At 48.1% G+C, this 13,151-nt stretch overlaps 1 protein-coding gene across 1 annotated transcript in view; it reads left to right on the plus strand.

Annotated features, from left to right (window-relative positions):
- Nucleotides 1-3,111, plus strand: part of HS6ST1 (heparan sulfate 6-O-sulfotransferase 1) — a 36,945-nt gene extending 33,834 nt beyond the window's left edge. The window contains exon 2 of the mRNA XM_080917528.1: nucleotides 184-3,111. Coding sequence (XP_080773654.1) covers nucleotides 184-892 — 709 coding nt within the window. The 3' untranslated portion in view covers nucleotides 893-3,111. The remainder of the gene's footprint in view (nucleotides 1-183) is intronic.
- Nucleotides 3,112-13,151: the final 10,040 nt, after the last annotated feature.

Genomic DNA, 13,151 nt, shown 5'->3' on the forward strand with positions numbered 1-13,151 from the left:
AGATGGGTCTCATTCCGCTCCAACCTTTGAGGGGTACAGCCACCATCTGACCCACTGAGAGAAACTGCCAGTCCCTTCCTTGAGCAGCTCACCCTTCAGGAGTTCAGTAGCCACAATCACCACAGTGAGCGCAGCTCTGTCCCCTTTCAAACGCTACTGATCTCTTCCCCGTTCTCGTTGTAGAAAGTTCTACTACATCACCTTGCTGCGAGACCCCGTATCCCGCTACCTGAGTGAATGGCGACACGTGCAGCGCGGGGCCACGTGGAAGACCTCCTTGCACATGTGTGACGGGCGCACACCGACCCCGGAGGAGCTGCCGCCCTGCTACGAGGGCACAGACTGGTCGGGCTGCACGTTACAGGAGTTCATGGATTGTCCCTACAACCTGGCCAACAACCGGCAGGTTCGCATGCTGGCTGACCTCAGCCTGGTGGGCTGCTACAACCTGTCTTTCATCCCCGAGAGCAAGCGGGCCCAGTTGCTGCTCGAGAGCGCCAAGAAGAACCTGCGCGGCATGGCTTTCTTCGGCCTCACCGAGTTCCAACGCAAGACGCAGTACCTATTTGAGCGGACGTTCAACCTCAAGTTCATCCGGCCCTTCATGCAGTACAACAGTACGCGGGCGGGCGGTGTGGAGGTAGATGAGGACACTATCCGGCACATCGAGGAGCTCAATGACCTGGACATGCAACTGTATGACTATGCCAAGGACCTCTTCCAGCAGCGTTATCAGTACAAGAGACAACTGGAGCGCAGGGAGCAGCGCCTGCGCAATCGTGAGGAGCGCCTCCTGCACCGCTCCAAGGAAGCGCTGCCACGGGAGGACGCAGAAGAGCCAGGCCGCGTGCCCACCGAGGACTACATGAGCCATATCATTGAGAAGTGGTAATAGTGTCAGGGGACAGAGAGTGATGGGCAAGATTTAACAGGGAAAGAAATGGGGCCAACAGTTCTTCCTGTCCGGTGCAGCGGGAAGTGCGTTAGTAGGGATGCCCTAGGCCTTGGTGGGCAAGGTAGGACCTCTGGGGCAGATGGCCTCCCTGCTCTCCTGGCCCCTATGTCACAGTTAAAAACTGACAAAGATTTGAAAAAAGACTGGCGAGGGGATGTGTCTGCTCAGCTGAGACTCCCACACCTACTATGCACGCACTGGCCCCCAATGACCAGCCCTCTAGGAACATGTTACTAGCTCCTAATAGTTTGGTTGAAGCTCCTGGACCTCTGGGGAACCCTAATAACCCAGAATCTTGGGGAGACTTTTTCTCTGAGAATACAAGCATATCTCAGAGGCGTCCTCAGACCTGGAGTGCTCCCCCAACCCCCACCCATCAAAGCTGCTTTCAAGGTCAGGGTCAGCCCCAACTGTGGCAGAGAAGACTCAAGTCTGGCACCTGGCCACTGCACTCTCTGGGCCATGATCAGAGTTCACGGTGTATCCTGGCTTTGGGGAAACCAGGTTCAAGCAGGAAAGGGATGGACACCGAGAGTTTCCCCCCACCAATCCCTATGCTTTCTGATGCACTGCCCCTCCCCCATCACTGAAACATTTATACAAGGGCTTGTGTGCCAATGTTCCTACCATACCAGCAACTCTTTCAGTCCCGTGCATAAAAGCATCCTTTGGCCGGGACACAGGGCCACAGCGACCTGAGTTGGTAATGGATGGCCAGGATGGGGACTTTCCCATTCTCGGTTAAGGTTGGAGGAAGACCGTTCTGGGTGTCCTTTCTGGGCCTGTCTGCATAACCCTCCCCACTCTGGCTCTCCCTACATCTTCCTACCCTTCACAAAGTCTGACCCGGCTATTTCCAGCAGCCCCACGAGCCAGCCAGGGAGCATACTAGAAGCCATGTTGCATATCGAGCTTTTTTTTTTTAAAGCACTTGCTTAGTTCCCTGTCCCTTATGTTCTTTAAGAGGCCCTGGCAGGCCCTCAGTGGAGGTATCATGGCTTTTGCAGAGTCCTTATGCATGCAGCCAAGGGTTGTGAGCTGACCCTGAGACAGGACAGGGCCCACTCCCGGCCTCTGCCTCTGCCTCACTTAACACTCAGGCTAAGAAGGGGTGGGTCACCACAGACAAGAGGGGGGCCTTATGTAGCACAGCAATATTCCAGATGTTGGCAGGTGTCACTGCCGCCCTAGAGTAATGGGTTAACTTTCACATGTGTGTGGTATGAGACCTACACTCAGGCACTTGACCTTGGGGTCCACAGGCAGGATTTGAGTTCTGATATGCGTTGTCCAGCCCAGTCCGCGGCCACCTTTATGGTGGTTGATCTCTGAGGATGTAGGTAGCAAGATGAGTTAGGAGGTCAAGGTCACTGAAAGGGATTGGCTTAGATGCCCAGTTCAGGGTGACTGTATATCTGTGGGGAGCCTGGAGCAATTTGGGGAGCCCTGGGATCTTTTACAGGTCACGTCACGTTGGTTGCTGCTGCTTCTGTCAGGAAGTACCCCAGCTCCACATACCCTGCCCCATTCACAACCTTCTTGTATACAGGACCCGAACATAAGATCTGTTCTGTACATACTAGAATATGTTTTAACGTATGCCCCGCCATCCTGACTCACACGGAAGCACGGGTCTCAATCTTTGCTGCATTTGAAAAATATTCCCTTCCATCTCAGGCCAGCGCCAGGTTGAGGCATCCTCAGTCCCTCAACTGTCCACTCCTGCCTAAGGTTCAGGCTACCAGCTTTGGGGCGCAGCTTCCTGGTACTCTCAGCATCTCAGAACAGGGTGCTTCCCCATCCTTCCAGCTCCAAGGACTCTGCCTGCAGGACTGTTTCCTGGGGCTAAAAGGCCATGCAAATCCAACAAGCTGATAACTCAGTCCCAAGGCACCCTGCAGCCCCGCAGACACCCCCTCCTAGAGTGGGAAGCAGGGACCACAGAACTGTCCAGCTGACGAGTCTGAACTGGAACTATTCCACTTGAACCCAGGAGCGTTAAAGCTTTATTTATTTATAGCTTCTTATTAAAAAAAATTTTTTAAAAAGTGTTGAGAAGGAATCTTTTGGTTATTGGTATGGAATTGATCATGGAAAAGCAACTGGCTGTCTTCTAATTGTCTTTGTCCAGATGGAGACTGAACATTAGCAGATGAATAAACCCTGAAAAGGTCATTGTGTGCTGTGGTCTGTGGTGACATAGTCCTCCCAGGCAGGGTGACTACCTGTATCATATTTAGTCAGGAGTGACAGGCTTCTCGGGTACAGGTCCACCCCAATCCCTACACAAAGCGAGGTGCTGGGTAAGTAAAAACACTCATAAACCACAAAAGGTGGAAAGGTTCATCATTGATTATAGAACGTGCCCAGGTGACTGAAATGGGGGAACTGTCGCCGACATCAGTGACTGTGCCATCTGTCACTCAAAGAGAAGTCTCTGGTCATGCCTCTCGGCTGGCCGTGTCTAGCATGCAGGAAGCCTAGGTTTGATTCCCAACACTCAGGAGCTGAGGCAGGAGACTCGGGTCATGGTCATCCTTGACTGACAGGAAGTCTGAAGTCAGTTGTCTCAATAAAACTAGGCTTATCCTTCATTATAAGAAATTATGAGTTGATAGAAAATATTTATGTTGAGAGGTGAGGAGCTGTTCTTAGACCAGCGGCTCCCTGTTAGTTCCTTATCTGTTGCTAACAGCACAGCAACAACAAAAAAAAAACCCAAAACGACGGACCCAGCCAGCCTTGCCCACTTGGTGAGTTCCAGTCTACTGAGAGACCCTGACTCAAATCAACAAGGTGGGTGGCACCTGAGTAATGACAGCAGAGATTATAGTCTGGGTAACACACACTAAAAGAACTTATGTGTCCTCTGATAGAGCCACAGGATCTGTTCACGTCCTACCCGAGTTGATTCTTACATGGTCCCACCTCTGAATGCCATAGAGGAAGTCCGACTTTTATTACCCCCAATGTGGACTAAGCTCTGCACCAGGCCTTCCTTAGGGGACACTCCAATCATGGAAACCACGAGCCCTGAGACTTCAGTGGAAGTAATATTTCCTCACACTCTTAGCTCAGCGTTTCGTTTTCCATCTTCCAGACACACGTGCACTCTCATACCTCCTGAAATATCTGAAGGTTGGTTATGGACATCAGACTCCCCCACCCTGAAACCCTTACATACATGTCTACCAAACTGACACTCGGATGCAGCATTCAACACAACCGCCAGATCCTCCCAGGCATAATCCATACGCAGGATTGTTATCTAGTATATCCTTATCCCAGAGCTGTCTTCGGAACCACAGTTGCTTCTTGTGCTTCTCCCGTATGGCTTAACTAGAGCCCAGACCCTCCCTTGCTCCCCAGTGCACCATTGATTGAGGATATGTGTAAATAAAGGTACAAGAATTCCACAGCTCGACACATGCAACGGTCTGGGGTGACCTCAGGTGTTACATCTCACTTTCCATCTTGTTTAGAGAGGATCTCTTTATTTTCTTCTCCCTACACCAGGCAAGTGTTGGGGGATTCTCCTGTCTCAGCTTCCTGTTTCCTCTTAGACATATTTATGAACTCAGGTCCTCTTTTGTGGCAAACACTTTGCTGTGCTGAGCCAGCTCCCGTCTCCCTGCCCCACTGATACTATAACTAATATGAACCACTTATCTCTTACAAGATCCACGACCCCCATACCATCCCCATCTAATAATTTAACCACCTTGAACCTGAACAATAGGTAGGGGCCTGGTGCTGCTGGACATTGATTCTGTCCCAGGGCCTGGAAGAACTGAGTCTTCCCCATTTCCTATAAAGGAAGGTGAAGAGTCACCAGGAACCCCAACAACCCTACAGAACCCACAGAAACTAACTTGACACCAAGAGGAACCCTTGTCACTAACTGGGGCCTTGCATCAAGCTTATTGGTGGGTATGTGGATCCCAGCCTTATCTCGGTCCTTGACCACCGAGTCCACATGAAGAAGGATAGCAAAATCTTAAGAGGGGTCGGGCTGGGGAGAGAGCTTAGAAGCCTGCCACCCAAGTACGAGGATCTGAGTTCTGTTTCCGGAACCCACATAAAATCCAATGCTAGGGGAATCATCACACTGGGCAAATGGAGACGGGGGGGGGGGGTCTCAGGGGTCTGCTGCACAGCTTGTCCTGCCCATCCCAAAGCTCCTGAAAATGAGAGATTAAAATAAAGCTGAGTCCAAGCCCAAGAATTCACACGGTAGAAAGAATGGACTCCGGAAAGTTGACCTTTGACCTCTGTGCCATGCAGACTGATACCCCTCCTCCCATATCCCTTTGTCAGCTCTCCTCTGTGGCTGGCTGTGGGGTTAGGGCAGCCTAGGCTCTGCTGAAGGAAAGCACAGAGACTCTAGGAGTGTCCTGACCCTTGGGTCTCTGTCACCTTAGCACACCCAACATCCCCCTACAGTCCCTTAGCCTGCCCTAAGGGAGTGAGACTGTCTACCCACCTCCCAGCAACACCATGTACCCAGCTTTCACCCTCCTTCCCCATCCAGCCCCCCCCCCAGTCCTGGCAGAAAGCCAAGGTGTGTCCTCTTCTATCCAGGGAGGGTCCTGATATAAGACCCCTAAGGGCTTCTTTATTGAAGTCCTGTAAGGCTATACCCTCCCTCTGCCACCCCACACCCTCCGGTACTCCCCAGAACCCTGTGATTTCTGAGGGGCCAGAGAGTTTTGGAAAACACTTTTTTGTCAAACAAAGAGAAAAACATCCTTTCTCAGAGCCTCAATTACCAAGCACCTGCTGTTCTCTTCTATCTGAAGGACAGTACATGTGCCATACATTAATACATGCATCTCGCAATGTTTGTGTTGTGTACTACCTTTCAGGGATCAGCTGAGTTCATCTGGGCTGTGCCTGAGAGGTGTACTGGCTTCCATGGGCTGTTGTCTCTACTCCGAACTGTGGATGCTCACTTTTGGCATCACTCACTACCAAACTGCGACACAAGATGTCAGGCAAGTCCAGAGCTCGTCAGTTCCCCTGCCAGGCATGACTGGTAGCAATGGGTCTTTGTTCTTTCTATATCTGCATTATACAAAGCTACCATAACTTCTTTGTCTTCCTGACTTTGGATATGAGGTTGGTTAAGGGTTTGTGTCTTTATGAATAAAGTTACTATCAAGTTCTCTTTCTTTGTCTCTACGCCAAATGTTACTAAATGTCTTTGCAGACCAATATCCAGCCTTCACGTGTAGCTGCCAAGAACCTGTTATGCTGTAGTTATTGGCTAGGATGTAACAGGCATCTCTGGCTTCCAACCCTTCTGTTCTGAGATGAAGGGACAGGGCATGTAGGATCTCATAATTAGTCTCCACAATACTCACCTGGCTAGACAGAGGAATCTTGGGGTCAAAGTTAGTACTTGGGTCCCAGACATGATCTTCACTTCGATGTCCAATATACCCATCTTAGCAGTACATGGGCTGTGGTGCTGTCAACAGAATAGTTAACAGAATCAACACCATGGATCACAAACATGGATGTTGCCCTCAGTCCTTGGAACTCTCAAGAAATCAGGACTGTGTGACAGGAAAAGAGAATACAGAGGTTCCACCATCCTTGTATTCTTGCTGAGGCCATTTTATGTTTAACTAGAATTTAATTTCCTTAATGGAGAATCCCTTGGAAAATTATCCAAGGATCCAAAGCCAAGATGCCCCAACTAACTTTGCTTCTGTTAAACTGCTTGCATGCACAAAACTTTACCTGCAACTTCTGAGCAAGATATCAGGATATGGATTTTGCCTTTAAAGGCCCTTTGATATAAATGTTCATGGCTACACACAGGTCCTGAATGCTTGAGTCCCAGAGAGCTGGATAAAGGCTTTCAATTGGCTATAAAATATATCAGAGTGGTCATATCTGGTGAGCTCTCTGTAACATTTGGAAGCCCCAGTGAGATCCCCAAAGAATGAACACTTTGGGGCCTCAGTACACCCGAAAAGTACACCAGCTAGAGAGGACTCTTAGAGAGTGTCTTAGTTAGGGTTTAACTGCTGTGAAGAAGAGACCCCATGACCAAAGCAACTCTTATAAAGACAACATTTAATTAGGGCTGGCTTACAGGTCCAGAGGTTCAGTCCAGTATCATCAAGGTGTGAGCATAGCAGCATCCAGGACAGCCAAGATGAGGCAGTGAAGTAGTTTGAAAACAGAAGGTAGTGATAAGGTAATAAAACAAGGAGGCCTTGTTCCAGCTCCTACAAGCATCATGTGGCTCTAGCTTTAAAGTGAAAAATAGAAGGGACTACGGGGACAATTGATGCTGATCAGCTAAAGCTAAGAAATTAGCGATGATTAAGAAGAGACCAGCATCACTGAGGTGAAATCTTCTGGGAAGAGCACAAAGAAGCTGTGTTCCCAGAGATGGCCAAGGTCGTGCTGCAGCTGGACTTGGTAATGTGTAAGAGTCACTCAGGTGGTACTGGTTTTGAAGTCATGAAGGGATCACCAAAAGCAACTGAGGCTTGGGGCTGTGAGTGGCCATGGACGGCCATTGATGAAGGTGCGGCCTCAGTTACAGTTGAAGGCTCAGGACTGAAAGGATCATGCAAAGGAGTTGAGGCTTGGCACCATGAAGAAAGCCTATGAGAGGCTATAGGTGAAGCCTAGTTGCAGCAGAAGACCCCACTGTATTGGAGATGCCAATACCATGGGATAATCACGAAGAACAGCAGCAGCAGTGAAGTAAACCAATCTGAGCTTAGAGTGCTACAGAGGATGGAGCTGGAGAAGTGACCCAAGCCCTTGGAGAAGCCCACAAGATCATGAGTGGATCCCAGATATTGTACAGTTAGAGTTTGATTCTGATTGTGACTGTGCCCTGATATTTTTCCCACTTGAAGGAGAAAAGTATTTTAGTGGAGCTCACAGTTAAGACTTAGAATTGTAAAAAAAATTTCGAATTTTAAATGAGATTGGGTATTCTAAAGGGGTTGAAATTTTAATATGTAAGAATCTGTAAAGACTGTGGGACTTTTAAAGTTATTTAGGCCTTGGGGATGAATAAGAAAGTAAGGGTTGAAGCTTAATAGTGATGTGTTTGTGTGTCAAGTTGACAAGGGATCAATTGTGCTGGCTGGTTTTGTGTCAACTTGACACAAGCTGGAGTTATCACAGAGAAAGGAACCTCTCTTGAGGAAATGCCTCATGAGATCCAGCTGTAAGGCATTTTCTCAACTAGTGATCAAGGGAGGAGGGCCCAGCCCATTGTGGGTGGTGCCATCCCTGGGCTGGTAGACCTGAGTTTTATAAGAAAGCAAGCTGAGGAAGCCAGGGGAAGCAAGCCAGTAAGTAACATCCCTCCATGGCCTCTGCATCAGCTCCTGCTTCCTGATCTGCTTGAATTCCAGTCCTGACTTCCTTTGGTGATGAACAGCAATGTGGAAGTGTAAGCTGCAAAAATCCTTTCCTTCCCAACTTGCTTCTTGGTCATGATGTTTGTGCAGGAATAGAAACCCTGACTCAGACAGAGAATGTGGCCCCTGAGATGATTCAGGACCTCAGGAAAATCCTCTCCCGCTGATGACTGCCAATCATTCCTGAGTCACCCCCATGCCATCACCAGGAGAAAAAAGGTAAATTAGAAGTCATCTTGTCTGAATGCCTCCAGAAGATATTTGGTCTATAAGAGGCACTGTCTGGGTAGAACACACGAGGGGAGGATAGACTTGACTGCCTGGGATCCTGTGACATCACCAGGCTCCCCTAATGCGTTCAGGTGAATGAATGTGTGGTGGCCTTCACTGTGTGTTTATACGACTGCCTTTCTGTGTGACTCTGTGTTTCTGTCAGTTCTGTTGATTGGAGAAACAGATCAGAAATGAAGGGAGAGTGAGCCATACCACGGCCATAGCTGCTCCTTAGGTGGGGCACCATTACCTCTCAGATTCATGGACCATGCTAGGCTGCCCGTTTGCACTGTGGTGTTCCTTCCGGTGGCAACTGTGGCCCTACAGCAGCTGCTCTGCTATCACTATGGCAATGCCGGTGGCTCCTAAACCATGGTGGTAGCCCCAATTTCCTGGTAATAACCAGTGGATTTTTCTGGTTCAAGAAACATTCACACATACCACATATGCATGTACACACACGCACACACAGCTTAAGACCTGTGCTCTCTTGTTGGGTACCTGAATCCTTTTGACCTGGCCAGGTTGTCCAGAGAAATCCAAAACCTCCAGTCTAGTTAGAGGAAATTGGCCTTCACTATACACACACACACACACACACACACACACACACACACACACACACACTTCTCAGTTGTGTTGAAATTACTCACTTCTGAGTTGTTTAACCCCTTGACTCCTGTTTGAGGCCTGAGGGTCCTGGTCATTTTCTGTCTGAAAGTAGAGAGGGTCTCGGAGTGCTCACAGGCAGGAGAAATAGCCGCTGCTTCTTCACTGGCCTGCTCCAAGCAGCTGGTTGTACCCAGGGAAGGGGGAAGTAATTCTCTCAGTCACACCAAGAGGAAAAGTAGAAAGTTAAACTTCTTTCTCCTTCATCACCTATGTTTCCTTGTCTACCAATCATTTGTATCACTGGAAGACTCAAGAACCCTCTCTGACCAGCCGGTTCAAAGCTATCTCAAGGCAAGAAGACGTTGGATGTCCTTTTTTAAACGTTAGTAGGAGGATTAAAAGCAGCAGTCAGAAGCTTACCCAACGTAAGACTAAGCCACGGTCGTCAGGTTGCTCAGCGAGCTGATGAATTAGCTGCTGGGCTTCTGGACAAGCTCTGAGATATCGGGTGTTTACTCCCATAGACCCAGATGTCCCTGAAAACCAGAGAGCTACTAATGTCACTTTTGTCTGGCCCCAGATATAAGGAGAAAGCACTGGAACTTAGATTTGAAGAAATGAAAGGTTCCAACTTCTTCTGGAAATTGTTCAGGAAGTATATACGGCACCAAGATACAGGTCATGTGAAGAAGAAAGAAACATGGCCACTGTGATCATAGGATGTCCAATGCCCAGGTGACCCAATACCAAACCCTGCTTCTGGGTCAACCCTCATTCAGTTCCACAAGACATCAGCCCTCAACTCTGTGATGATGTCACAAATCTCCTGCATGTCTTGAGGTAACTGGTCCGTCAGGCCTGATCTGACTGATGTCCCATTGGTGACACCGGACAAGGTCTTCTCAGTTCTGAACAGTTTTCTTCCAAAAACAGGATCAGGCATGCAGGGTCAGTGGTGGTGGCCGAAGACAAACGTGTCTGGGCACAATCTTTAAATGGAAACCTTAGCTCAACAATCTAAACTTTTGCTTTGGCTCAAACCCTCCACTGAGGGGAAAACAAGGCTATCACTATACACACTGATAAATGATATGCGTTTGCCATGGCCCATATCCAGTGGGGCTCCATATAGGTAAAGATCTCTGCTAACCTAACAGTAAAAGAAATCACAAATAGAGAAGAAAACTTAGTCCTATTGAAAGGGATCCGGTTACCCAATAGGGGGTCCATTGTTCATTGCAAAGGATACCAAGAAAGAGATTCTGGGGCTGGAGAGATGGCCCAGTGGTTAAGAGCACTGACTGCTCTTCTAGAGTTCCTGAATTCAAATCCCAGCAACCACATGGTGGTTCACAACCATCTGTAATGAGATCTGATGCCCTCTTCTGGTGTGTCTGAAGACAGCTACAGTGTACTTATATATAATAAATAAATAAGTAAATCTAAAAAAAAAGAAAGAAAGAAAGAAAGATTCTGCAGAAGCCAGAAGCAACAGAACCACCCAGGAAGTGGTCCTAGAGCCAGCCAACCTCCCCTGGTGTTTGCAGCGCTGCTGGAGCCCAGCTTACTAGACTGCCCAGAATACACCCCGGGACAAGATGGATGGGGCTAAGCAAGAACTAACCAAATAGAATAAACAGGGGTGTTGGGTGCTGACTCTGGGAAGGTAACCAGTTATGTATCTCTGCCAAGCTGCCCAGTTAGGAGCCACAAAAAAAAAAAAAAAAAAAAAAAAAAAAAAAAAAATGGTGCTGAATTCCTCAGACCCAGATATAATGTTTCAAATTTGAAAAGCCTGGTTAAAGACATGTTTTAGGTGTCTTTACTCAGGTAGACCCCAGAGTGGGAAAGAAAGGTCCCTCAAGGATCTGGGCTTAAAGAATCCTAGGGAGTCGGACTTTACTGAAACCTGAATCTATTCTCTTTTTCTTTTTCTTTTTCTTTTTTTGCTCTAAGTATTTGCTGGTGTTTGTAGACACCTTCTCAGGATGGGTGTGGCTCATCATGCCATTGACCAGACTGTGAAGGGAATTTCGTCATCTCCAACCTCCAAACCCGTCCACCGGTTCCATCCAGGAGACATGGTTGGGATAAACAGCGTTCCCTCCCCTGATCCTGGAACCTGTCTGGAACGGACCCTGCCCAGTCATTCTGGCCACTCCAACTGCTGTCAAGGTAGCTGGTGTCATTCCTTGGACAAGGTCACTGAAGATGGATGAGCTGTCAACTTGAACCCCTTAAAGAAAAGGCTGACCCAGAGTTTCTTAATCTGGGGTACAAAATCCCCATCAACCTCAACCTAACATGTAAATTCAGAAAAACAGAGATTCGAGACTCTTGTGTGTGGTTCTCTCCCTCTCTTTTGTAAGCACGGGACAATATGGTTTTGGGGGAGGGCTGAGTGTTAGCGTACAGGCAATTTTGTGACATGTCTCGGGAACCTAGCAATGACTTAAATCATCATCTGCTGCTGCTGCCAGGTTCAGCTCTCTCTCTCTTCCCCCTTCCCCCCCTGCTCCTCGCCGCCCCCTCCCCCAGTTCCCATGGCTCTGTTCCCATCTGTCTGCCTGTCTCCATGTCTACTGCTGCCTCTGCCTCTTCTCCAGGTCCACACTCCTCTCCCTTCCTGCCATAAACCCCTTTATACCGAGTCTGTTGCATGGGGTAATTTCTCAGGGTTGCACCTTGGCATGGGTCCTCCAGGCACCCCCTCACTGCATTATATTTCATAATAAGGGGCTCAGTAAACCAGGTAGTGGAGAAGGCTGGCTTGAAGAAAGCCTTCAGGGATTACAATTTTATGTTTGCCCTGCTTATGTGAATCATCCTGCCAAGGATCACCTCAAATTACCTAGCTTGCTTGTCGTAACAGTTTGACTAAATGTTCCTCCTCTGACTCATTAAATAGTTACACCCCCACTTTTTGTATACCCAGGTATATGTCTGTAATGAAGAAGGAGATGACTTTGATTCAATGTTAACAAAGTTCTAACAGGCCCCAATCCCAGTCCTGATCTTAATAGGCCCTGGAATAGTCGGTGTGGCAGCCCTGGGCACCTTAGTCTTGATTGTTGGGGAAACAAAACTTTAGGGAACTCAGTTCCCAGATAGAATTAGACCCAAGCCATTTGGAGAATTCTATTTCCAAGATGGCAAGCCAAGTTAATTCTCTCTTAAGGATAGCACTAAACTGAGGGGCCTATGAAACAGGGAGGGATTTGCATGGCCTTAGGAGAAACTTGCTGGTTCTATGCCAATCAAGCTGTGATAATTAGGGAAAACCTTGCCATGGTCAGAGAAAACCTCAATGAAAAGAAGAAGAAGAAAAAACAAAAAACAAAAAACAAAACCATACATCAGATTATCAGATAATCGGTATCAGTCTCTGTTTCCTGGGTCCCCAGGGCAGACCATCTTACTGTTAGCATCAGCTGGACCATTGAGTCCTATTCTGATATGGCTTAACTGCATGGCCAACTATGTCAACCAGAGAATAAGCTCAGTGAAGCTACTGTTCCCCAGGGCCAATATGCCTCACTAGAGACAGGACGAGTCAACAATTTGACTCATGCCCATAGAACCAGTGAGGAATATGACGAGGTAAGACAGTGCATAGTTTCCTCCATCTTTCATGCCTCTATTTTAACTAGAATTTGCTCTTGATGATGGAGAATCTCCTGTAAAATTTCTATACTGGGACCCAAGACCAAGATGTCCCAGCTAACTTAGCTTCTGTTAAACCACCTGCTTGTGCAGAAGCCTTCCTCCCCCCAAAGCTGCAGAGTGAGATCCTGGGGTGTGATGGTTTGGGATTTTTTTTAAAGGATTATTTATTTATGTACATGAGTACACTGTAGCTGTCTTCAGACACACCAGAAGAGGGCATCAGATCCCATTACAGATGGTTGTGAGCC

Source organism: Micromys minutus, assembly GCF_963924665.1.
Source record: "Micromys minutus genome assembly, chromosome: 5".
Classification (NCBI taxonomy): domain Eukaryota; kingdom Metazoa; phylum Chordata; class Mammalia; order Rodentia; family Muridae; genus Micromys; species Micromys minutus.